We start from the raw sequence: 27,629 nt of genomic DNA, 5'->3' as shown, positions 1-27,629 counted from the left end.
TACTTTAGGCCCATCTGGATAATCCAGGATAGTACCCACATCTTAAAATCCTTAATTTAAGTAAATCTGCAAGATCTCTTTGGCCCTGTAAGGTAACATACTCACAGGCTCTGGGAATTGGGACATGGACATACTTGGGAAGCCGTTCAACCTAGTACAGAGTGTGCAAATAATAGTTATGTTGTAAAAGTAGAGGTTATCATAACCCTAATTTGTGTTTGCTGGTCATACTCCCAAAGGTACGAATGTAAACAGATGCTTTTCCCTTCTTCAGTCTAAGAATATATTCTCTACTTAGTGGCCATTTTTCAGAGGTATTATATTCCTTAAAGGCTCCTTTAGTTTTGATTGTGTGGATTTAATTTAAGTTCATTGTCTACGGTGTGTCTGGGGCTTTTGAGTTTTTTCAGAAACAACGAATGAGATAAAGAGCAGGTACTCTGGCTCTTGCTGTTGCTGAGTAATAAACCGTTCTTTATCTCTGGCCCAAGAGCTTTGTGTCTTCTGCTGGCATCCACAAAACCATGTCAGGCTTGCTTACTAACTTTCAAGTAGGGTAAAATCCCACATCCTTCACAGATTCTGACAGCGGCTCTTGCTTATAATTTACCCAAGAAATGCCCAGCCGTTTTTAGTGGCACTCATGTTTCTTTAAATATTCTCAACCTCATTCAATTCAGATCAACTTCAGTTTCCCTGTTAAGCGTATTCTGTTTATTTTGAACCTTCATAACATTTTCCCAACAGTATTTCTGAAAGACCACGTAAGTTGCCAGAATTAGGTACTGGGGTTGCTTAGTGCCTCACATTTATTCAAAAACATATCTATTTTTTGTGTGTGTTGAAAGGTACAGTAAATACTTTAAACTTCTATAAATCAGCCTCATTTAAAACTAGAAGGTTCTTATAACTAGAAGATTCTGACTGTGTTCATTGGTCACATGACATTGGAACCATGAGGTAGAGTTTAACTTCTGTGTTAGTTTTTACATGAATGCTTTAAATATGGTGGAGATCTTTTGGATTATATCAAAGTGGCAATAAAATAGATTATGATCTAGTGGAAGCAGTAATTAAGGTCAGTCTTACCACCAACTAACAATAGGACCTTGGAAAAATCACATGATTTAATTGAGTCTTCCTTTCCATTTGATAAGTGAAGAATCGAATAAAGATAATTTAGGTTCCTTTTAGTTGAGCATTTGTTCATTTATTTCTGTTACCTTATTTTTATTTATATAGTTGTTTTAAAAATAAAAACCTCTTTAAATGTGTCCCATAGATTGTGAAATGCAGTGTTGCCTTATTAATTTTCAGAAACCCTGAAATTGCTGTTTATATTTTTCCTTTCCCAAGAGTTATTTGAGGTTTTTGTTGTTGTTGTTGTTGTTGTTTTAAATTCCTGGTAGAATAGCCTTTTTTTCCATTGGTTTTCTTTAATTCCTACTTTTTCATTGTGATCAGGGAATGTTGTTTTTAGTATTTTACTTGATGGAACTTACTAATACCTACTTTGACTTCATATGTGATAAATTTTTTAACGTTCATGTGTGCTTGAGAAGAAGGTATAATTTGTATTACTAGAATATAATGTTCAAAATAAATCCATGACAGATACACCTTATTAATTATGTTAAGATTTTCTAATGCTTTTCCCCCTATTCTCAACTTTCTTGAACTGAGGGTTGTATGAAAGTCTTCCATTAGTAGTGTGTTTCTATTTTTCCGTATCTTGTAGTTTCTGCTGTGTCTCATTTCATTTTTTTTCTTTACTTGAATTATTCTTCATCTGATACATGATCTCAACTCCTGCTTCCTAATTGTTCCTATTTGCCTCGTATATCTTGGTGAATTCCTTTGTTTTTAGCCTTTTTGAATCATTGTGTTTTTTTGTGTATCTCATATATTTAGCGTAGACTTAGGTTTTGCTTTTTGATCCAATCTGGACGTCTTTTTTTTCTAGTATCAACTTCCCCAGTATCTTAATCTTCTACTCCCTGGCTCTCTGTATGTGCAAGCTTGTAATGCAGTGAGTACTATGTTGAATTTGGTGTTAGTTTCTCAACTTGGAGATATTTTGAAGTTTATTGTATCCTCTACCTCCTAATAATGATGAAGGCATGGTTCATGTAGTCCTTGTTGAATTTATTCTTTTGGAGGGAGTATGTGGATTGGTTGAGATTTAAGCAGCATTATCTTCTGCACGTCTTATATTCATATTTGCAATAACATTTAACTGATTTACTCTTTAGAATGATTTTTTTACTTACAGAGTAGAAAAAGATACCTATAGCCAGCCGACAAAAAAATTTGGATTTTTTAAATTATAATTTAAATAGTTTTACTGACTTTAAACTGACAGGGAGGCCATCTTTCAAAGTAGCTCATCAGTTCCTAAAGACATTATACACACACACACACATACAGACTTAAAAGAAAGAATCTATTATTTTTATTCTCCTTACATAGATTTGTTTTACATACACATTTTTTCCTAATTGCATCCATGTATACAAAATAAAATTGAGTATTTTCAGAAACTGTGCTTTTGATCTTTCTGACATTAGACCATTATCAGTATTTCTTTTTTTTCCATTCTGCTCATTTTCCAAAGCATAGTATGGTTCTTTAATACAGAATCTGTGGTAATTTTTCAGGAGTTACACAAATCAGTATGTACAAGGATAATTACACCATTCTTATTTATAAAAAGATTTAAAAAATCAGAAAACATACTAATGTCTGATAATAAAAGGTTGGCTAAATAAATAAGGACAGTGATGTAAGAGAATGAAAAGAAAATGGATAGATATTTGCTCTGTCATTAAATGATAAAGCTAGTTTACAAAATGCTATGGTCCTGGTTTGTGTGTGTGTGTGTGTGTGTTTAGGTTTTATTTATTTGAGAGGGAGAGAGAGAGAGCATGCGCGTGGGTGCACGTGTGTGAGCGTGGGGAGGGACAAGGGAGAAAGAGAGCAGACTCCCCACTGAGTGGGGAGCCTCAGGCAGGGCTCAATCTCATGTCCCCAGATCATGGACTGAGCCGAAACCAAGAGTTGGTGCTCAACCAACCGAGCCACCCAGGTGCACTGGACCTATTTTTGTTTAAAATATATTTTAGGGGCACCTTGGTGACATGTTCGGATAAGCCTCCAACTCTTGGTTTTGGCTCAGGTCGTGATCTCAGTGTTGTTAGATCGAGCCCCATGGTGGGCTCCATGCTCTGTGTGGAGTCTGCTTCAGACTCTCTCTCTCTCTCTCCCTAAAATAAATAAATCTTAAAAATACATATAATTTAAATAATTTTCATGGAATAATTCCTGTACAGTTTTTGCCATATCATACCTTTATCTAACTCACTATCACTCAGTGTTGTTTCAAAACCAGCTATCTGATTTTATTTAGCTTTCTTCCAAATAGTATTATGAAAAAAATACACAAATGTTCATTGTATTTTTTCATGCACAGTAGAATAACTTGATAACTGTTAAGAGAAATTTCATTTTTGTATGATCTAAAGTCCTCATTCTGTAGTGAAATGTGTATCAAACTCAGTTCTCTCAAACATATAGAAGGGTGTATGGTAAAATTGTAACCGTGTATACATTGTTAGTAATTTTACTTATTTTTTCTCTGCTTTTCTGGTTTTTAATTTTCTAAAGTAAATTTGGATTAATTTCTTGTATAATATAAAAGTATTTTGTAGCTTAGTTTTTTTAATCATTAATTAAAATTAAGTATTTCTCTATAAATCTTTACATTTCTCTGTGAAATGATGTAATTGCTAATGCCCTGAAATGTAATTAAAATAAGTAATAATTTCTTTGAAATTTAGAAGTCTTAAATTAATATTTTGAGTTATATTAATCTTATTTCAATTAAAGAACTGTTATTAAGCTGGAAATTTAATGGCACATTAAATTTTCTGGCCTCCATGGAATCTGAGTATAACTGTCTTAAGAGGATTAGCTCTTAAATTCATTTTGCTGTAGTTTTTCATAGTATTATAAGTTCATACTGTGATAGGAGTTATTCTCATCCAAAAATTAAGAACTTATTTAATACCAGATTTCTTAAAAGACAAACATGGGAAGAAATGTACCTCATAATAACGAATGGTGCACTAAAATTAGATTCATAACTGGGCGCCTTGGTGGCTCAGTTGGTTAAGCATCCTACTCTTGATTTCGGCTGAGGTCATGATCCTCAGGGTTGTGAGATAGAGCCCCACTTAGGTCTGTGCTGGGCATGAAACCTGCTTAAGATTCTCTCCTGCATCTCTCTCTGCCCCTCCCCCACAAAAATAAAATAAGTAAATAAAATTAGATTCATAACTAAAATTCCTTTTTTTTTTTTTTTTACAGGAATTGAAACCTGATATAGTAACTAAATCTGCTCTCGGTGATGATATCAACTTTGAAAAAATCTGCAAAAAGGTATATCTGCAGTGGATTGTCTTTCTTTTAAGAAAAGTTCCTTTTTATATGGTTGACTTACTTTCTCTTGTCACCTTTGTCCTTGAAGAAAAAACTTATCAACAAGCCTGATGATTTTTCCCCACTTGAGCTCCGTTACTGCCACCAAAAAAATATTTTTATGGTAATTTATGAATTTTGCTTTGCTTGTGATAGCACACCTTCAAGGTCCTTAAAGGTATGTTGAACTTAATGTGCCATTTATGTGTTAGTAACAGTTTGTTAATCTTACTAAACAGGACAAACAATATTTTTATTTTTTCCTGGTAATTTTTATGACCATTTAATCTCCATATTTAGTACTCGTGAAAGATTATTTTTACCCCCTTTTTACAAATGAGGAAACTAGGTCAGAAAGAATGAAGTGAACTGAGTAGAGCTATACATACACTGTTATATGGCACAGTTGGGACTTCTACCCAGTTCTCCTGCTCCTACTATTTCCCCTTTTTCATTTCCGCCCAATTTGCTAATGTCTACATAAGACAGTTCCAACCTGAGAGCAGATTTTGGATTAATGGATGTTTCTGTGTTGCTTTTCTGTTCTCACTTTCATTGGCATTTGCTCTAATGTATATTATTTCTTGTTTCTTGCCTTTATGTCCACTTTGCTCTTTTTCTAGTTTCTTAATGTGGAAGCTTCAGTTACTGATTTTAGAACTTTCTTATTTTCTAACAAGCATTTAGTGTTACAAAGTTGCCTTATGTAAGCATTCCTTTAGCTGCACCCTTAAATTTGATGGGTTGTATTCTCATTTTCTTTGAGTTCACAATGTTCTAAATTTCCCTTGAAACTTCATCTTTGACCTGTGGTTTAGTTAGAAGTATATTGTTTAATTTCTGAACAGTTAAAGGGTCTTCTAGGTATGTTTTCATTATTGTTTCCTTTATGATCCATGAGCAGCCTTTTTATGATTTTTATTTCTGTTATGGTCCAGAATGGCTTATCTTGGTAATATTTCATATGCACTTGAAAACAGTATGTTTTCTCTTGGGATCAGTATCCTAAAAATGTCAAGTAGGTCACGTTAGTTGTTGGTGGTGTTCAGGTGATTTGTGTCCTTACTGATTCTCTGCCTACCTGTTTTACTGATTACCCAGAGCCTTATGTAGAATCTCCAACTGTAGACGTCAGTTTGCCTATTCCAGGCCTCAGGAAAGAATGCTTTGATTCTTTGAGACTAGGGCTGACTTTTCTACAAGTGATATGAGACGTTAGATTTTAAAGCATTTTAAGAAAGCCAGAATATGAAAGGTTTTTATTTGTTTGAGGGGAGGGAAAACTTGTTGGTGCCATTGTCCTGATGAGAAAAGCAACACTAAATCCATGAACAAGATTTTACAACAGTCTTTTTATTTTGTACTAGAATAATTTTACAGTAAATATTCTTATTTCTTAGGATTTTTTTCATAAAGAGAGGAGAAAATACAGTTTTAAACTGTGGTTTGGTCTGTATCTCAGACAAAATAATGGCATGTTAAATAGAATAATGGTAACTGAATAAAAATGTTACAGAATTTTTTTTTTGTTTTCTCTTGAAAGTTTAAAAAAAATAATCATTTTTCCAGAATAAGTTTTTTGAGCTTTCTGGTTGCTAAATTCTAAAAGTATTGATTAATGTTTAATTTATGGTGAAAGTAAAAAGCATCTTCTCTGCCAGATTGTTTTCACTTTGGAAGATTAATATTAGTGTATGTGTAATATTTATAAAATCAGTTTTTTAGGGTATCCTCTTCCATTTACAACCCTTCCTTCAACTTTCCAGTGTGTGAAGTGTCACTTCTCCAAAAAAGGGAGACAACAAACATCTATATTAGCTTATCATTGTTATTTTGTATTAGTAAATTCATTTGCATATGACAAGATTTGTAGTCATGAAATTTTTTTAAATTTATTTATTTTAGAGAAAGAGTACGTGTGCATGAGCAGGGGCCCGAGAGGCAGTGGGGGACGAGGGGAGAAGAGAGACAAGCAGACTCCCCACTAAGCACAGAGCCTGAAGGGCTAGATCTCACAACCCTGGGATCATGATCTGAGCCGAAATTGAGTTGGACGCTTAACTGACTGAGCCACCCAGGTGCCCCCATGGTCATGAGATTTTTAATACGAATTCAGATAAAAAGTTTAGGATCTTGGAGCGCCTAGGTAGCTCATCCGGTTAAGCAGCTGCCTTTGGCTCAGGTCATGATCCCAGGGTTCTGGGATCCAGCCCCGCTGAGCAGGGAGCCTGCTTCTCCCTCTGCCTCTCCCACTGCTCCTGCTGTCACTCTCACTGGCCCACGCTGTCTCTCTTTCTCTTTTTCAAATAAATAAATAAATAAAAATCTTTAAAAAAAAAAAAAAAGCCTAGGATCTCACTGTCAAGGGTCAAGTGAAACCTGATTACGTTTCTGCTTTGTTTATACCTTCCTCTAAACAAAAGCAAGGAAGGAAGGGAAAGTGGAGAGAGGGAGAAAGGAGAAACAGTTGTTTAATCCAAGTTCTTGATGGAACCCTGGAGGGATTTAAAGCAAAGGGAAACTGCCCTGCTTAAGAAATCATTTCAGATTCCTCCCAAGCTATTTGATTTCACCTATTTTGTATTCTTCCATTGGATTCAGGCTCTTCTGTTTGAAAACCTGTTAATAAATTAAACCTCTAAAAAATGAGGCAGACAGCAGTGTTGTTCTGTAGAACGGATTGATTGTTCTTCAGCGTGTTGTAGGAAATGAGCTCAGTGGAAGATAACCTCACAGGAACGAAGTCTATTACATAGAGCTCTGTATGTTTGAGGCTATCTGACAATCAGATCAGAGCAGAGCAAAATAATTTATGTAATATCTTACAGCTTGCACAGTTCTTCCATATACATTCTTATCTCAGTTGATCTTACAACAATGATCTCATGTAGAAAGCATTCATCTGCACATATGTGCACACATGTGGTGTTGTGTGTGTGGTAATAGTAGTGTCTTCATTTTTCAAATGCAGAAAAGGGCTAGAAAGGTTAAGTAGGCAGTTAATATGTATATGATGAAAGTTTAAAGCTAGGGAGTTGAAGAATGAAAATTTTGACATTTCCAGGCAGCTGGTGCCAGGATTTCAGGAACTTCTCAATTCAAAACATGTGTTGCATGCAAAGCAATCAGCTAGGCAGTGTGGAAGATATGAAGGGAATAGGAGACTCAGTATTTTCCAGGGGAATATATAATCTAGTAGGGAGTAAAAGACAGGTATATTAAACAACTACCATATAAGGGGAAGCAAATTAGTATTTGTTAACCTCTGTTAACAGTTGCCGACTCATTAGGTGCTTTATACATGTTAGCTTTCTCAGGGAAGATAATAACTGGGACAAATAGGCCCAGAAAGGTCAAAAATATACCTATGGTAAGTCATTAGCAGATAGCAGGTCCAAGGTCTAAACCCTGGTCTCTGCCTACAAAACAGAAGTTTAGAAGAAAAGGCTGGAATGGGTCCCCTATATGTTTTTTGTTTGTTTGTTTTGTTTTTTTCAAAGATTTTATTCATTTACTTGACAGAGAGACACACAGCGAGAGAGGAAACACAAGCAGGGGGAGTGGGAGAGGAAGCAGGCTTCCCGTGGAGCAGAGAGCCCGATGCAGGGCTCGATCCCAGGACCCTGGGATCATGACCCGAGCTGAAGGCAGACGCTTAACGACTGAGCCACCCAGGTGCCCCTGGGTCCCCTATTTGTAAGACTCCATTTTAGAATCATTGTGTCTCAGGGATTATAAGAGCTCAACAGATGCAGAAACGTCTCCCCTTGCCTTCAGTGTGGACTCTAAGCCTTAGGTTGTCACAATTCTTCTGATCCCGCTGAATGGACTGTTTCTTATTACCTCCCTACATGTTTTTAATAAATGCACACATTAATATATCTTTAGGTGAAACCTAGAATTGAAATTAAGTCTAAATATTGAGACTGCTGCTACCAGCATTCTGCCTCTACCAGGTCACTCAGAGTCAGTTTGCTGTGGGCAGCTTTTCACAGGAAGGAACATTGCATGTAAGAGAGCTTTTTCATCTTTAGACTGTTGTTTGTATTCACATGTACATTCTCAAAATTCTTTTCAGAATTGAACACCAAATGCTTGTGTTCATAAAAAATACCCATATGCCAAAATAAAATTTTTCCATAAAAAGATGAGGTGTTTTCCCCCTTTTTACTTAATTTATTTGCAATGGAAGAAACTGGAGGTGTGCGAAAACCACAGTTTCCTGAGAATTTTCCATGGCAAATATTGTGTCAACGTTAAATAAGGAAAGCTGTGGTTCCTTCATACCCTCTAATATTATGAAAACTTTTTTCATGCAGGTGTAAAAACTGTTCATAGAGAATTAACTTAGTCTTTTAAGCTTCAAAATCAGTTTATGTAAATTTCAGATATATGACTACTCAGATTTCTTCTATAAACCTCCGTAACATTTTTCATCTTTCCTGTGAAGTTTATCACATTCCTGTCTTTGATGAATTAGTTGTTCATTTGTCTTAACCGTTAAAATTAGAGCAAGATTGTGAGCCTCAAATGATGGTGTTTGTGTCCTTATGTGTAAGACCATGCCTTCCCATTTATTTAGACATGTTTATATAAGTATAAATATCAGTGAATACAAAGAGGGATAAAGGAAGGAAGGAAGATGGACAGTAGTGAAATAAGGAGGAATAAAGAATTTGAAAGGTCTCATGACAGGTTCTGCTCTGCTTATTCTTTGAGTTCTTACCCTCTGCCCAGAGACATAAGCAAACCGTAGACACAGCTGACGGCTGCCGAAACCCAAAGCACAGCCGGAGCTTCAGACCTCTGCCCATTTACTTTACAAGCCTCTTTTTTATGCTTATATTTAATTTCTCTCCAAAAAGATTTGAGAGGGGGGCTTGGAGATGAGTCACAAAATGAGAGAAGGTTATCTCAAACAATTTAGAAGAAAACCGCTTGAGAATACTAGACTAGATTCAGAAACCTGACTGTCAGTTCTAGCTTTTGTTCCCAGCTAGCTAGGTAATCTGGAAATGAAGTCAAGACTGTTAGTCTAATTATTGGATAAAATCATTGATCTGTATTCCCTTTACCTCTTGTTAAAATTTGAAGTAAAAAAATGCATTGAATGATTTCAAATTGCTTTGTTAAGAAACAGGTTGAAAATGTTAAATTTGACATTGTTTACTTAGGAGAAATAAAGTTTATTAAAATGATTGCTGTCAGCGGCGCCTGAGCGGTGCAGTCGGTTAAGCATCTGCCTTCGGCTCAGGTCTTGATCCCAGGGTCCTGGGATCGAGCTCCGCATCGGGCTCCCTACTCAGCGGGGAGTCTGCTTCTCCCTCTGCCTCTGCCTCTCCCCCTGCTCGTGCTCTCTCTCAAATAAATAAATAAACTCTTTTAAAAAACTAAATAAATAAAAAATAAAATGATTGCTGTCATTTATAAAACATGATATTTTTAACTAAGACTTTCTTTAAATCAGACATTTTAAGAAATACATGTGTACCCTTTTTTTTATCTTTGAAGAATGAAAACTGAATTCCTTAGTATTTGTAAAGCATGCAACTTATGTATATGCCATTAACAGTTTTTCCCCTTTAGAATATTTTTTCTACTCCCCAAATCGTAAGTTACTCAGATTTGCAGATTAGTAACTGACCATCAAGAACAGATATAAATTAACTAAAAACAACTAGCAATTAAACATCAAACATAAGTTTGAAAGACTAGATGTATCCTAAGAAGATCTGTACAATGCATTCTATTTGCAAAAATTGCTGATTAGCAAAGGGAAGAGGCTTAAATTTCTAGGAGTTTCTGCATTCTAACTAGTGTTGCTTTGCCGTTAGCTGCCTGACTTCAGGCAGTTCACTTACTATCTCTCGCTCTTGCTTTTTTGTTTTTTGTTTTGTTTTATTTTTTTCATTTCTCTAATAAACGCTTGCAGGTCAAACATTCTGGTAATGCCTTTTTGACCCTCTTCAAAGGCCTTATTGTAGCAGATGTAAAAATAACAGGGCTTATCCTCAGTGTTCAGTTTCATTTTGCCAAAAAATTAAGTGTTTTGTGCACCCTCACATACTCAAGCAAGAGTTTTATGGCATTTCTATGCTGTATTATCTGTTGATGTTTAAGTATTCTTAAATGACTCTGACATTTTTCATATTTCAGTATAACAACAATAGTTGTGCTCTAAAATATTTGGTGATGGTGTTAGGTAGCCAACTTTAACAAAATTTCCAGTTTATAAAAATTAGAAGCAATAAGGACATGCTGAAGTGTGTATTTGCAAATATCATTATGCTGCAAAGTAGGTTTGTCACATATCTATAAGACCACATTATTGTTAAATAGATTGCCAGCTAAATGAATGAGAATTTGAGAAGCTATTTCTTTGCTTTTTGCCTAACAATGCTGATATATTAATGTTAAATATTTTGGTAAAAATTTTTGTATTTTTTGTTTTTAGCTTTACTGAGATATAATTGACATATAACAAACATTGTGTAAGTTTAAGTTATACAACCTGCTGGTTTGATACACATATATATTATGAAAAATAACCATAATAAGGTTAATTATCACATCCATCACCATATATAATTACAGTTTTTTGTGGTGAGTGCATTTAAGATGTACTCTTTTAGATGCTTTCAAGTATATAATAAAGTATTGTTGTCTGTAATCACCATACTGAATATTAGATCTCTAGAACTTACTCTTCTTTTAAATGAACATTTGTACCCTTTGACCGAAATCTTCCCATTTCCTCTACCACCCCAGTCTCTGGCAACCAACATTCTGCTCTTGCCTCTGTGAGTTTGGTTTTTTTAGATTCCACATATAAGTCATACTATGCAGTATTTGTCTTTCTCTGTCTGTTTCTTTCAGTCATTGTAATGCCTACCAGATTCATCCATGTTGCAGATGGAAAGATTTTCTTCTTTCTCATGGTTAAATAATATTCCTGTGTGTGTGTGTGTGTGTGTGTGTGTGTGTACATATATATGTTTTCTTTATTCACTTCATTTGTCAATGGACTCTTGGTTGTTTCCATGTCTTGGCTATCATGAATAATACTGCAGTGAACACAATATCTCTCTGAGATGTCGTTTGCTTCGGGTGTATATCTGGAAGTGGGACTGCTGGATCATATGGTAGCTCTAGTTATAATTTGTTGAGGAACCTCATCTTTTTTCCCTAGTGTCTGTACTAGTCTGCATTCTCACCAGCAGTGCTCCAGGGCTCCCTTTTCTCCATATACTCACCAATACTTGTTAGCTCTTGGTTTTTTTGAGAGTAGCCATTCTAACAAGTTAGTGTGAGGTGGTATCTCATTGTGGTTTTGATTTACATTTCCCCAGTGATTAGTAATGTTGCGCTTCTTTTCATATACCTGTTGGCCATTTCTTCTTTTGAAAAATATCTGCTCAAGTCCTCCGTCCATTTTTAATCAGATTTTATATTTATTTTGTTTTATTTATTTGATATTGAGTTGTATGAGTTCCTTCCATATTGTGGATATTAGCCCCTTATCTGAGATACGGTTTGCAAATATTTTCTCTGATTCTGTAGATTGCCTATTCACTTTGTTGATTGTTTCTTCTGTTTTGCAATAAATTTGTAGTTTGATGTAGCCCCACTTGTTTACTTTTACTTTTATTGCTTGTGCTGTTGGTGTCACATCCAAAAAAACATTGACGAGACCAATGTCAAGGAATTTTTTTTCCCTACGTGTTCTAGGAGTTTTATGGTTTCAGGTCTCACATTTAAGTCTTTTTAGTCCAATTCAAGTTAATTTTTATGAATCGTGTTAAGATATGTGTCTAGTTTCATTCTCTGACATATGAATATCCAGTTTTTCTAATACCATTTATTGAAAAGACTATCTTTTCCCCTTCAAGTATTCTTGGCCCCCTTGTCAAATAGCAGTTCACTGTATATGCATTTGTTTATTCCTGGGCTCTCAATTCTATTCCATTGCTGTGTGTGTCTGTTTTAATGACAGTGCCATACTGTTCTTATTACTATAGCTTCGTACTGTAGTTTGAAATTAGGAAGCATAATGCCTCCAGCTTTGTTCTTTCTCAAGATTGCTGTGGCTATTTGGGGTCTTTTGTAGTTCCAACAAATTTGAGGAAATTTTTTTTTTATTTCTGTGAAAAATGCCATTGTAATTTTGATAGGGATTACATTGAACTTATACATAGCTTTGGGTACTATGGATATTTTAACAATGTCAGGTTTTCCAATCCATAATCATAAGATATCTTTCTAATTTTTTGTGTCCTCTTCTATTTCTGTCATTAAAGTCTTACAGTTTTCAGTGTACAGATCTCTCACTTTCTTTGTTGTATTTAGTCCTAAGCATTTTATCGTTTTTGATGGTATTGCTTCTCCATCTCCCTCTGCCTTTTCCCGCATTCGTGTTCTTGCTCACTCTGCTCTCTCTCCCTCAAATAAATAAATAAAAAATCTTAAAAAAAAAAAAAAAAAACCTTTGGGGGGAAGTAAGGGCTCTTATCAACAAAACACTTTGAACAGAATAATAAAATTTTTATTTACTGATGGCATTTACTGTTTTTTAAAAAGATACAAATTGCATGTAATTACAGAAGTAAAGCCGTGGTATATATAATTCTTCATATTAAATTATTAAGTAATCACACCTGATTAGTAACTACTTAATTATATATATCTGTATACCTTATAGACTCAAGCCTTTTATGTTCTTTGAACAGCATTGATTCTGTTACATATGGATGCATAAGCTCTATCCTGCACACTCCCATTGTGATGGCACCCTTGGTGTTAGGCAATGCAGTGACCTTTTTAAAAATCAGTTAACCTGATATTCTCTTCAAGTAAGTCTTCCATGAAGGTTGCAATATAAAAGCACAGTTATAGGGGAAGACATGTAACATCCAAGGATAATAATGTCTTCATTTATTAGAGTAATACATAATTTTAGAATTATAAATCCTATTCTAGGGCCTTTTTTAAAAAACAATAGAATTTATTGAAGTCAGATCACTGAGTCACAGTTACTCAGGATATCTTCCAGGGCATTGCTAAGTAAACTCGATGATAAAATGATTCTTAAATAAATAGTTTTTACTTAAAGTCAGCACTCAACATGCAAGTATTATCAATGGTCTTCTAAACCTTGTTATAACTAAGATGGTGGGATGTAATTAGCTCTGGAAAAAAGAATACACGGCTCATCAGAGCTTTTAGCAAGTTGTCAAAGCAGGGGTTTGGAACAATAGTAGGTATGTTTTTGAAAAATTTTATATGAACACATTTAGCCAAAATATTTGGGATTCCCATAACTTCTTATCTAAAACATGTGAAATTAACTCCTGATTAGAACAGTTATTTTCTAATTTATCTGTTTTACAAATACAGATGTTCATATATTAGGGATTATCTCTAAAGTGAGTTATTAGTAGCTACAGGGTGGAAATACAGTGAAAGAAGCAGTTACAGAGTAACAGCTGCTGCTGGAGGTTCTTCTTTTCCCTTGTAATGTGGAGGGAGGGTAGGCTCTTGGGGTGTGTATATTCTCAGAACTAATTGGTTCTGTTGTCATTGTTTTTACATTTAAGTGTACTGAGATAAGTAAGTCCTGGCAATTAAAACATCCTGCTTTTTCACTGAATACCACATTTTCTCTACTAAGCCAGAATCTCAAAGTATGTCACCATTCAAGAAAAACAGTCAGTGCATTTAAGGCTATTAACTTGTTGCTTTGATTTGGCAACAAAAGTCTGTCCTGATAGTGTTTTCGTTTTATTTTTTTTAAAAGACTATTTATTTATTTAGAGAGCACGTGTGAGGAAGGGTAGGGGTAGAGGGAGAGTGGGAGGGAATCTCAAGCAGACTCCACGTGAAGCACCAAACCCAACACGGGGCTCGATCTCATGACCCCAGTATCATGACCTGAGCCAAAACCAAGAGTCGGACGCTCAACCGACTGAGCCACCCAGGTGCGCCTGTTTTTGTTTTAAATTTAACTTTAGAACATCATGAACCTGCTAAAACTTTATTTTTTATTTTTTCCTAATTTTTTAGTTTATCCCCACCAAGGATTCTACTTGCATATTATTAGAGCAGGTGTCACACTTTTTCTGTAAAGTAATTCTGTATATAATAAATATTTTAGGCTTTGCAGGCCATACATTCTCTGTCACAACTACTCAACTCTGCCGGGTGACATAGTAGAACTATAGATAGTATGTAAATGAATGAATTTCACTGTGTTTCCTGAAACTTTATTTTAAAAAACAGGCAGCAGGTGAGAACTGGCCCATGAGCCAATTTGCCAACGACCAGTTTTGAGAATCAAGTACTTCTACAAGACTTGTTTGTGAAAATGACAGTTCTCCGTTAGTGCTTCCTGACTTTCAACTTCAGTTGGTTTTCAGGGGATTTACCCCACACATCAGTATGTCAATATTAGTATATTTTAAGTATTAACTATTGACTTCCTATGGTGGTTTATAAGAATTTATATCTCTTTCCTCTGCCAGCCCCTCTGTCATATATGTACCTTCCTTATCACTTCCATCCTCCTAAGGCACTTGGGTCAAATTTAGATTAGATGAACATTTAGTGATTCTGTTATTTTGACTACAAGTCATGTAGTGAGTGATTATTATTTTTCCTTTTCTGCACAATATTTCTATTTCCTATAGTTTATTTTTCCTTGTTAGTTTCCTGTCTTCTCTCTAGTGTAATACCAAACTGCTCTTCAGTTACTGAAGTCTCCTCTCAAGATGTTTAATACACCAGGGATGCGTGGGTGGCTCAGTTGGTGGCGTCTGACTTCAGCTCAGGTCATGATCTCAGGGTCCTGGGATCAAGCCCCATGTTGAGCTCCGAGCTCAGGGAGCAGTCTGCTTCTCCCTCTCCTTTTGCCCCTCCCCCAACTCATGCGCCCGTGCTCTCTCTCTCAAATAAATAAAATCTAAAAAAAAAAAAAGGTGTTTAATACACCAGGTATTCTAATTCTCCTTGTCACTATCCTGAGAATGCCTTCTGCCTGTATCTCCGTTTCTTCTATCCCATACGTTACTCATTCTTTGTATCCTTCTTCATTTTAGTGGAGCTAGTACCTTCTAAGGAGAAAGGTTCAAGAGATGTAAACTTTTTTAAACCTTGCATGTTGGGAAGTATTTTTATTCTTATCTAATTTAGGAATCATTTTCCTACAAGATTTTTATGCAGCTGTCTTTGACCTCCAATTTTGATTCCTGATTTTTTTTTTTTTGGTAACTTTGTTCTCTCTCTGGAAGCATGTAGACTCTAGTATTCTGATGTGACTCTCAATTTTCATATATCATGTTGGCCTTTTCAGCATGAAAAATCATGTCCCTCATCAGGGGGTTCTGTGTTACAGCTTTTAATATACACCCTATAAAACTAAATCATACATATTTGACCTATACGTTCAGCAGCCCATCTTGTTGCTGAGTGACTCAGGATACCAGCACTAGGTTTTCTTCCCAGATTCTCTCATATATCTCCAAGGGAGATAAAATGGGCAACAAGTCCTGTATTGGACTTCAGGAAACCCAACAAGGTATAGAAACAATGGGTTATCTTAACACTGTACTTAATGAATAGTCTCCAAATGGACTACATCTCTTTTTTTTTTTTTTTTTTTAATTTGACAGCGAGAGAGGGAACACAGGCAGGAGGAGTGGGAGAGGGAAAAGCAGGCTTCCCGCTGAGCAGGGAGCCCAATGCGGGGCTCCATCCCAGGACCCTAGGATCATGACCTGAGCCAAAGGCAGACACTTAACGACTGAGCCACCCAGGCACCCCTGGACTACATTTCTTGGACAAGACTGAACAGAGGCAATATCTAAGAGCCTAAGAGAATCAAAGTTTATAGTTACCCTAAGGCTGCTGTAGCAAAGTACCACAAACTAGATGTTTTAAAACAACAAAATTGTATCCTGTCATGTTTCAGGAGGCTAGAAATCTGAAATCAAGGTGACAGTAGTGCTAAGATCCTCGGAAGTTTCTAGGGAAGAACCCTTCCTTGCTTCTTCCAGCTTGTGTGAACCATGGCCTGTGGCCTTCCTTGGCCTATGGCAGGATAACTGCAATCTCTGCCTCAGCCTTCTTCCCTCTCTCTGTGCCTCTATCCAGATGTCTCCCTTATGAGGACATCGGTCATATTAGATTGAGGACCACCCTAATCCAGCATATTCACCTTTTAATTATATCTGCAAAGACCCTGATTCCAAATAAGGTCACATTCTGAGTTTGTAGTTGGACATAAATTTTAGGGAGATGTTCTTCAATTCAATACACAAGGTAATTAGACCACAGATATAATTTAGAGAGGGGTAACATTGCCTAGATAAGTCCTCCAAACACAGTAGACTTCAGAGAGCCATCATCTTGCATTTACTAATGTCCTCATGTTTGTTCTACTAGGGGGGAGAAAAACTTTATAGTGGGCTATTAACAGTGAAAGAAAATTTAAAATAAAGACATTTGAAGCTCACAGCTCTATTTTGATACACAATGAAATGTATCCATTTGCCTTATGGGATGTTTATTGAATGAAGACTCTTTCCAGTTACTGTTCCAAGCCCTAGGTCTATAGCAATGAGGAAAACAGAGCCCCTGCCTCACAGATGGGAAAATATCTACGCTGGCATGCAATGTTAAGTGATAAGTAAATGAAGAGTTATGGGAAGTGTTGTTCAGATAACATTTGATATGTGAATAATAAGATATTTGAATAATAAGAGATGGTCAGTCATGCATACATTTGGGAGTACAGTATTCCAGGAAAAGCAGAGCTTACAAAGGAATAGCCTAAGCATCAGAAGGCAGTAAAGCTTAAAGAACAGATAGTGGCATAGCGTGATCTGGCTACCTTTTTAAAAACTCACTGTGATGCTCTGTGGAAACTCAGGGGTGGGGAAGCAAGTGACCAGGTTTGAGTGTATTACATTGGTGCTGCAGGTGAGACATGTTGGTGAATTGGTCAAAAGTACTAAGAGTAGGAGTGGTGAGAAGTGAATGGTCCTGAATATATTTTGCATTTAGAACCACAAGATTTGCTAAAGGACTAATTGTGAGCTGTGAAGGAAGGAGAAATGTGATAGAAGAATTCTTAAAGTTTTAGTCCTGAGTAACCAACAAAAGTGGAATTATGTATAATAAGACAGGAAAGACTGAAGAAGTAAGTTTGAGAAGGATATCAAAGAATTCTCTGGGTGCCTGGTGGGTGGCTCAGTAGGTAAAGCATCCAACTCTTGATCTCAGCTCAGGTTTCAATCTCTGGGGCATGAGTTTAAGCCCCATGTTGGGCTCCACACCGGGGATGGAGCCTACTTTAAAAAAAAGAAAAAAAGAATTCTCTTTTAATACGTCAAGTAGGAGGTTCATATATGAGTCTTGAGCTCAAGTTAGAGTAGGAGTTAGAAATTTGGATGTTGTCAGCGCATAGAAGATATTTAAGGAAATTATCCCAAATCATGAATTTTCTAAATTCGTAAGTATATTAAATATACAATCAGTTCCAACTCAGTCATCATCAAATATTTATGAAATGTTGGCTCTTAGACAAGCAGTGGTAGAAGGTTCTGAAAATACAGTAGAGATACTAGACTTTCAAAATACAAATATCTAGCATCAGATAGTTTTTACATCTCTATTAACTGGAATTTCAAACATTACAGTAGTTATAAATTGTATCACCCAGCTTAGCACTAACATGTTATTTGATTCATATTAATTTAGTCTTTAAAAAGATCTAGATCTAGATCTTTTAACCTCTTTGAAAGCAGAAGCTATATTGCATTTTTTAAATAACACACAGGATGCCTACCAGAGTTCTGGAAAAATATTAAGTCCCCAAAGGGATTTGTTAGTTGATTACATAATAATTTTATTTGTTTCAGGGGCAGTTGTATTTTGTCATCTTGAGTTTTATTTTTCTTTATTATAGATTATCCAGGTGACTTATCTAGAGAATACTAACAAATTCCTGTTTCCTAACTCTCATTTTTAAAAATTATGATACATTTTCTTTTATTCACTTCTTAATAGTACTATATTGTTCCTATTCCCGTGTTTGTTGTTTCAATTTGCAGCCTGATTCTACTGCAACTGAAAGAGCAGTTGCCAGACTAGCGATGCATCCTCTTCTGAAGAAAAAAATAGATGTGCTGAAAGGTATGTATTAAATGACTTTTAAGCCATGTACTTAAATGCACTTATGTATAAGATTTTGAATAAATGGCTATTCATTTATTTCTTTGGGGTTTTTTTTTGTTTGTTTTGAGGACCTTTTAAAAATATCTCCTTCAAATATTTTTAAATGTGGGAAGGTACCTGAAAATTTGGAAGTTATCTGATGTCTAATTAAATCTGTATTTTTTCCTAAATTCTAATATATGAATACACTTATGTTTATATATAATATATTCATAGTAATATTGAATACAATCGATTTGCTAAATATTGGTGTAATTCATAGTATTACTTTTGATGTTGCCACTTAGTCACATAATTTTCATTTATGTGTGTATTATAAACTGTGCTTAAAGAATTAAATGTTACTGTCACAGATTAGAATATATTTATTTTTATGTCTGAAAACACAGTTTATAGTGCACCACAATCATAGCAATACATTATTGCAAAAGAAATTAAAGTTGCCATTTTATTTTATTTATTTGTATTCAGTGATGTTTTTGCTATTTTTCATAGCTCCAGGGCCTGAAAGGATGGTTAATTTTAAGAGTTTTAAATTGAATACCTCTGACCATTTCTTCCAAGTTTGGTTTTTAAAGTCAGTGAAGTTCTTTTGTGACCCATGATATATACTTAACATAATTGTGGTTGTTCTCTTAAGTGTTTCCAAATAATTTAAGAAATACTGTACTGAAGTGGTGATGTTTTATATATTTGTTTTAATGATGAAACACATCCTGTGCTTTTCTGTTGTAGCTGCTGTCAAAGCCTTTAAAGATGCAAGACAAAATGTTGAAGTTAAATCATCAGAGAATGCTTCAGAAGAAAATCATTCCAAGGACACTTTGTGTTCAAATGATGATGCCAGTAAGTTACAGCATGAAGGAACTATTATCAGTGAACAAAAAGAGAAAGAAGCCAAAATATTGGCAAAGAAACCAGTAAATTCAAAAGAAAAAAGAACCAAGGTGGAACATGGACCCAATGCTGTAGACATTCCAAATTCTCCATCAAAGCCTTCTGAAAGGGCTGGTGTAGTTTCTTCTGAGCCCCAGAAGACACCTGCTGACCCAAAAATGAAAACCTTAAGTAAAATCAAAAAAGGGAAAGAGTCCAGTAGCTCCCTTGATGGTAACAGTGATGGAGAAGAATTACAAGAAGAAAAGGAGTATTTTGATGATAGCACAGAGGAAAGGTTTTACAAACAGTCCTCCATGTCTGAGGATAGTGACAGTGGTGATGACTTCTTCATTGGGAAAATCAGACGGACACGAAAGAAGGAAAGTACTTGCCATTCTTCAGTTAAGGAACAAATGCCCCCCCAAAAAGTGTTACCTGAGGAAGATCTACTTGAAACCCATCAGAGTATAAGAAGTGACATAAACAAGCCAAGTACAGAATCAAGGAAGTTTGAGTCAGTGTTTTTCCATTCTTTATCTGGATCTAAAAGCTCTAGAAGGTAAGAGTATTTTTTTCTATCCTGAAGTAATTATTAGTTCTTAATTTTTTTGAAGATATGAAATATCTGCACATCCTAGCAATGACAGAAGAGAATCTCTCCCATATGTACATGTAGTTTATACAGCACATCCTGTGTTTAGACTTGGCCCTTTCAAACTTTATACTCGGATGATATATGCAAATACACATACAGCAGTGCCACATCAATCCTGTAGCCAAATAATTTGTCTAGCTAATTTCAGTTTATCCCTTCGATTGTCAAAGTTTCCAGACTTTGAGTTTGCTTTTCGTGAAAACCTTTTGAAAATGTCTCATATCTTACTCTTTAAACAGAACTTTCTGAAAAGAATGGTGGTGTTTTTTTCTTTTCTTTTCTTGATAACTGAGGGCCATTATTGTAAACATCAGTCATTTTCTTGTGCATTGCTATTTCAGTATATACAGCTGTTTGCTCTAACTCCGAGTTCCTCCAGACTCCTTTATATCGGATAATATTGCTGTCTCTGTCCCTGCTGTTAACCACCACCTTTCACAGCTCTTCTGTTATACATCAATAAGTTTCATTTCATTTGTAATTCTAATCTGAGAGGGAATAACTTCACATTTTAGGGTAAATATCATGGTTAGCTAATTTCTTCAGTAATAGCTACCTTCTTCAGGAAACTGTTTTCTGTTTATGTATAAGTCAGGGATAATTTTTAATAGAATAGAAACACATGAAGTAAACATTTTGCAAAGAAGTAGGAGTATGGAAAAGACACAAACCATACTTGAGACCTTGAAATTAATTAAAATATTTTTTATATCTCCCAAACTTGCTCCAGAAGGCTCCATTTTCTTTCCTCACTTGAGAATAATACACTCTTATGCTTTCCATCTCCCACAAAATGATTTTGTGTAATATGTGACTCATTCCCCCTTTAAGAAGACTTCTGAAATTCTGTATCTGGATAGTCCTCAGGAGTAGACACAAGTAACCAAGGTAGAATATTTTATGACCAGAAGTCCCTGTGGGGGGCAAAGAGGGAAGCTCCCATGTTTCTGCAGTATCACTGGAGTCTCACAGACTTTGATACAGCTAAAACTAGGGGTTTTGTCATTTTTTTATTGATTGCTGGTGGGATGAGGGAGTACAATAGTCCTTTGAGTGAGTTTTATCCCTAGTTTTTTTTTACGTTATCTTCTTAAGGTCAGTTATCTTTTTTAAGTCCTAATGGTCTTTTTCTTCTTTTAGAAATTACAGAGAACAGGCTCCAAAAAGCAGAACCCCAGGTATGTATTAATGGCTGCCTGACCTTGACATGAAATTGACTAATGCTCTGCCAGAGTAGAAGAATGAAAAGTTCTGGTTACTTAATAGCCTGAATGAAATACGTACCCACAGGAAGGGGACAAGATCTTTCCAATTATCAGTATAATTTTTAAATTTTAATTGTTTGTTTGTTTTTACCTATCTGCTACCAGTATGAAAGATATAAGCAAAACTTACCAGGAAATACTGGGTCTAGTTGATTTATCTTGAACTGAATAAACTAGTACATTCTTTAAATTTTAAGTATAACTTTAAGTTATATCTTAGTCGGCATCATGCCATTAAACATTCAGTAACTAGTATGTCACTTTCTAGGTTCAGAGTAAAATCAAAGTATTTTCACATTAATTCATAACAAATCAAGTTACATATATTTGGGTAGGCTGACTTCTGTACATAATTCCAAACTCTCACTGGCTTAAAATAATAAAAATATATTTTTCATGCACATCACAGTCCACTGTGAGGTGGCAGAGGGGCTGTGTTTCATATAGTAATTCAGGAATCAGGCACCTTTCATCTTTTGGTTCCTTCCTCCTGCAGTTTCCAGATACTCCTCCAGAAGGGAAGAGTACATGGACAGTTTTGCAGGAAGTTTTCATGAGCCAGGTCTGAAAGTGGCAGGAATCAGTTCTGCTCACATTTCATTAGCCAGAATTCAATTATATGACACCCTCTAGCCACAGGGGAGCTAAGAAATGCAATCTAACTGTGGTTAAGAGGGAAAAGGAAGTAGAATTTCTTAAACATGTAACTGTCTGCCAGTGACTATCCTTTCTCTCACCAGGTGCTCATTTCACTGTCCCTCCCCCACACAGAGCACACTTTATCTCCTTCCCAAAGAAGCCAGCTCAGAGTCCCACCCAGTCCCTGCATCCAAGCTCAAAGCCCAGCATCATCCACCAGTGATGCAGTCCTTTCTTTCCATCCGGTCTCATGGATGTGACTGCTCAAAATTTGATGGCCTGGTCACTGAAAGACAGACTACCTGTCCCCAGCTCATACCAAATATTTAGTGGCAGGTCAGGGACAAGGTAACCATAATACAAACTCCCAGTCAGTTAAGGGAAAATTGGGAGGCACATAACATGTTTATCTAGAGGAACTTCTTTATCCATTGTTCTTCATGTTTTCTGTGTTCTGGGGAGGTCTGTGTTCCATGGCCACATCTGAAATGGACATTTAGTATAATTTCCTTGGGAGTTGCCCCAAGTGACTGGTAAAAACACATGGCCTGAAGACAGTTCAGAGTCTTTAACATTCAAGAGAGAGTTTTTCAGCCCAGACATAGGATTTCTTCCACAACACAGGTCTCTCAGAAATGTAGTGGATTTCTGACTTCTGGGTTTCCATTTAGTCCATCCATGAGCTAGTCACCATACCAACAATCTTCCCCTAGAGCTAGTTCTCAAACTTGCCTTCTTTATGTTTGAGGGTATTTTTTCCCACCCCCACCATCATTCAGTGTCTGCTGTGTTAAGATTCTCAGGTTTGGTTGAGAAGAACATTCTTGACTCGTAACTCTGCTCCGGGGCTGAATCTCCATAGACCTTTCCTGCTTAAAATCTTTCTCAGTCTTACGTCTTACCATTTGAAGTCCAGAGGCTTTTCTAAACCTAAGTTCTCAAATATCTGGACACTCTGTTCCCTTTAGTTTCTGCCTGTGAGCTGGCGAGTTCTTTCCCTGTTTGTAGTCCATTGCCAAAGAGCCATCAGCACGCTAATTTTTTTATTCTTTCCACCCACTTACCCTGGTGCTGCAAACTCCATAGGCCCACAGCCTGCTTCCCAAGTTCTCCACTGGCCACAGTTTTACCCGCTTCCTTAGCATAAGAAGCATGCGTACTTTGCAAACTAAGGTGTCCATTTCCTTACTACCTACCACTAAACTGCAAAGCCACTGCCAGGTTTGTATGCTGTAAAACAACAGCATGTATGGCTGTATCCTCCTTCCGAGTACCACTCTGGTATTCGTAGTAGACTGCCTGCTGTCACAAGTAACTACCACGTCATGCTGATTCATTGCTCATTCATCACTGTCTCTGCGCTGCTTGTACTCTTCTTCCTTCTTGTGCCTCCGGGAGTTCGCTGTGCTCCCTGCGGGCAGAGAGAGAGGATGAAAGGATCGAGCGTGAGATGTTTATGGTCAGGCCTTTTGTTCTTACGCCATTGGCTGTAACTCAGTTACATGCCTCATTTAACTGTAGTCAGGGTGGGCAATGCATCCAGCTTGTGCACCTAGCAGGAAAAGACCACTAGGTCTGGCAGACACATGGCAGTCTGCCTCACTGACCTTATATTCATAAGCAGGAGAACTGTAAACTTGAGGCACTCCCACGTTTTTCCTGTGAGGAGACCCAAGTGATGAAAGGGTTTTTGTTTTTTGCTTAGCTTATATATTTATAGTATTTAGTATATCAGTTTGTTTAAAGATATCAATTTACTTTCCATAATTATATAAAGTATATATTATTTTAAATACTGCCTTATTTAAATCAATTTTTTATGTAACAGTTTCATTTAACATTTAAATTCTTGGTTCTTCATTACTAGAGCCATCCTGAATATTATATTGGGTTTTTAGACCACGTGTGATTTGTACAAGATTCAGGATGTGTTGCATTCTTTGTACAGTAGTATTTCGGAAATGTTATCCCAAACTGTGTGTATTTGTTTGTGTAACATTATGACATTTGGTTTTTAAGAAGATCTTTAAAAGGCTTTTGACAGTGAATGATGTCTAACTCATAGTGGAGAAGGTGCACATCTCTAGGACTACTTCAAAAAAAAAAAATCTATGTTAAATTTTTGTCTCCCTTTGTTTTTCCCCCGATTCCATAAACATGCATTGATTCATGTGTTTTCTGGCTGGTGTGTCTCTCCCAAACACTACTTTATTGTTCAAAATAACATAGTTTAAAGTATCTTATAACATAAGAGGCCGTAAGGTCTAGAAACAATTTGCCACCCTCTTATCTGGTGGATAATTTTATGATTGGAAAAGAACCTTGTCTTATATTTGAGTAAATTCAGTAATTTATTTTATAATAATTTTATGTTCAGTAATAGAAGGGAGTAGAATCAATTAGTAGCCCTTTAAAAATACATCTCTCCCATCAACGTTGTCGAATCCAATATCTTAATAAATACATGTGAGTTTTCTGGCTACATCGACTCCATATACAGTTATCTTAAACCAATGATATTCCTTTGAAAATATAAGATACTCTTTTGGGATTTTTTTGGCCTTCCATGTTGTCTGCATTCTTTCCTTTCTCACTGCCAATGTAAATAAGACAGCACAACGTATGTTAGGAGACAAACAATTTGCATCTGTTTAAAAGATTAGGAAAAAAAATAAAAGATTAGAAAGCATGTGTCCCAGAATTGCCTGTTGATGTGTGTATTTCAATTTCACACTGTTCCCTGTTGGACTTAGATTTTAAACTGTAATGTATTTTGTTTAAGTAAAACTAAATTCCTTCCTTAAATACTGATGTGAGAAAATGAAATCTCTTTCTCTTATATGCTATGTAAGTATGTGGTTATTTCTCACTATTTTTGCTTTCTCCTCCCAGGTTTTCAGCAAAATGAGCCTCAGCTCAAGAATCTGTTTAATAAGAGTGCACAAAGAGGACTTCAAAGTACAAAACAGCAATCACAGCTGCCTCTTCATCCTTCGTGGGAAGCAAGCAAGAGGCGAAAAGAGCAGCAATCTAAAATTGCTGTGTTTCAGGGAAAAAAAATTACATTTGATGACTGATTAGTATAGTACCTCTTTTTGTGAACCAGCCCATTATTAAAGTTATGTTTATATAAGCCTACCACAAATCAAGTACATACTTAAATTGATTTTTAATAATATACCCACGCTGTTCCCTCTGCGAAAAAATTTTGAAATAGCGGTCTCAGACTTCCTCATTTGTGCTTATCACCAGGTTTAACTCTGTGTCTTGCTTTGAAAATAAATTTTGAGAGATACATTAAAATAATAATGGAAAATATTAGGAAATTATAGTTATTTAAAAGAGATCACCTTTGCTAAAAGTTATTCTTAGCAAAACTAAGATAGTAACTTTTATATGGGTATAGAGATAATAAATTAACAAATAAATATTAATTTTTATTATTTTGTAATTATTTGTGATCTACTTTTTGTCTGTTTTAAAATAGATTCAAGGGCAGTTTTTCATTTCTGAATTATACCTCAGTTTTTTAGGCAACATACATGTTTAAATGTAGCACCACAACCAATAATTTGTTATATATCTCACTGCATAGAAATACTTGTTTAAATCAAGAATGTATAACATGTAGTTACTTGACCGTGCACTTTTATAGAAACATTTTTTTGTGGAATTGTGGATTAGAATTCAAAAGGATAAACTCTGAAGGAGGTGTAATTGAAGAAGCATTTCCAGATAACTGAGTGCAGTGATGAGATGACTCGAAGGAACTACTCTTTATGGAGTACTGTTAATTTCAAAGGAAAACGGGATTTTAAAAATCCTTTCAAATGTTTCACTTTCCACTTCTCTGGAAGAAATTAAAGGTTCTTGGTTAACTAAATAAAGATAACTAAATTCCATCTTACTGTTAATGGCAGGGAAAGCCCCCTGGTTTGCAGGAATTCATAAGCTCTGGAGAGTCATTTCTATCATTTTCAAGAGCTTAAGAATTTAGATAACTAAAGCAATGGAATTCAAGAGATTATACAGAAAAAATTGTTTTTGCTATGTTGAAAGCAAAATTTGTTTTTTCTACTTTTGTCTTTTAAATTTTTATTTTGACATAATGTCAATTATGCAAAATTAAAATTAATTTCAATGAAATTTTAATTATGAAAAATTATTACAGGAGAAGTGAAAGAAAAATGTCTCCATGGCTCCCCAGATTTAGCCAAACTGCGAGGTTGAGAGCAGTGTCCTCCAGACTACCAAGTCTGGCCAAGACTTCTTACCCTACCACAAGGAGTTAGGGTCCAGCTACAGAGTTAGAGGGAAGAGCCCCCACAGGACCACTGTCACTTCTGACACCAGCTGCAGGTTTGGAGATGGAGTTGGTTGGGGGTGGGTTCCCCAAACACCCTCAGGTTCAAAAATTTGCTAGAAAAACTCCCAGAACTTACTGAAACCTATTTATATACACACATGAAACCTACTGAAAGTCATCGTTTATTACAGGGCAAGGGTACAAATTAAAACCTGTCAAAGGAAGAGATGCATAGGACCATGTCTGTGAGGGTTCTAACACAAAGCTTCTGTTGTCCTCAGGACGCATTACCATCCTGGCATCAATGTGCATAGAGTATTGCCAATCTCAGAAGCTCACTGAAGCTTTGGTGTGTAGATTTTTTGTTGTGTCTGCAATATATAAACATAAGCAGTTGATTGCCCAAATGATTGTTCCAGATGACTGATACCACATGACCCCAAATTCCCCATCCTCAGTTACATGGTTTGTCTTTTTTAGTGTAGCTAACTGCTGCCCTAAACAAACATACTTTTATCAGGTATTACATAGATGGTTCCAAGAAACCAAAGGCAAGGGCACTTCTCTTGGGCAAAGCCAAGTTCTTTACCACACAGTATCCTTCACCCAGGTTCTCCAATCGATAACACTTTATTGCATTTGCTTTATCCTTCGCTCTCATCCTTCTACCCCTCCCCTCCTCTTCCTCCTCCTCTTCTCTTTTCCCCCGTCTCTCTTTGCTGTTGTTTTTGTTGTAATATTACATATGTCTTCTTATCATGTTCAGGTTTTTCCTCTACTTCCTTGAACATACGGAATATTAGTAGCTATTTTAATGATCTTGTCTGCAATGGTTCTCCATTTGGGGCAGTTTTACCTTTAGGGAACATTCGGCAATGTCTACAGACATTTTTGTGTCACATCTAATGGATATAGGCCAGGGATGCTACTAAACATTCTACATTATATACAACAAAGAATTACCAAGTGCAAAGTGTCAACAGTGCTGAGATTGAGAAAGCCTGGCCTAGGGCTCATTTGGCTCCAGAGGCATTACCATTCTAAGCACTCTGCCTAATGCTTTTTCTACTAGCAAATCTTTCTGTTACATCTGGTGAGATGAGAACAAAAACTATACCTGGCCAAGTGTAAGTTGCTTCACAAACTCCTTTCTAGTGAATTTTTTCCCTGGCCTTGGTAG

The 27,629-nt window shown here is 35.9% G+C and overlaps 1 protein-coding gene across 1 annotated transcript in view; it reads left to right on the top strand.

Moving 5' to 3' along the window:
- SRFBP1 (serum response factor binding protein 1) overlaps positions 1-26,239 on the top strand; it is a 60,191-nt gene extending 33,952 nt beyond the window's left edge. The window contains exons 4-8 of the mRNA XM_032425196.1: positions 4,366-4,437; positions 18,582-18,663; positions 19,441-20,143; positions 21,380-21,417; positions 25,036-26,239. Of these exons, the coding sequence (XP_032281087.1) occupies positions 4,366-4,437; positions 18,582-18,663; positions 19,441-20,143; positions 21,380-21,417; positions 25,036-25,220 (1,080 nt within the window). The 3' untranslated portion in view covers positions 25,221-26,239. The remainder of the gene's footprint in view (positions 1-4,365; positions 4,438-18,581; positions 18,664-19,440; positions 20,144-21,379; positions 21,418-25,035) is intronic.
- Positions 26,240-27,629: the final 1,390 nt, after the last annotated feature.

Source organism: Phoca vitulina, unplaced genomic scaffold (assembly GCF_004348235.1).
Source record: "Phoca vitulina isolate PV1807 unplaced genomic scaffold, GSC_HSeal_1.0 scaffold32, whole genome shotgun sequence".
Lineage (NCBI taxonomy): Eukaryota > Metazoa > Chordata > Mammalia > Carnivora > Phocidae > Phoca > Phoca vitulina.
The sequence above is the reverse complement of the archived record's forward strand: the minus strand, read 5'-3'. Positions and strand labels throughout refer to the sequence as shown.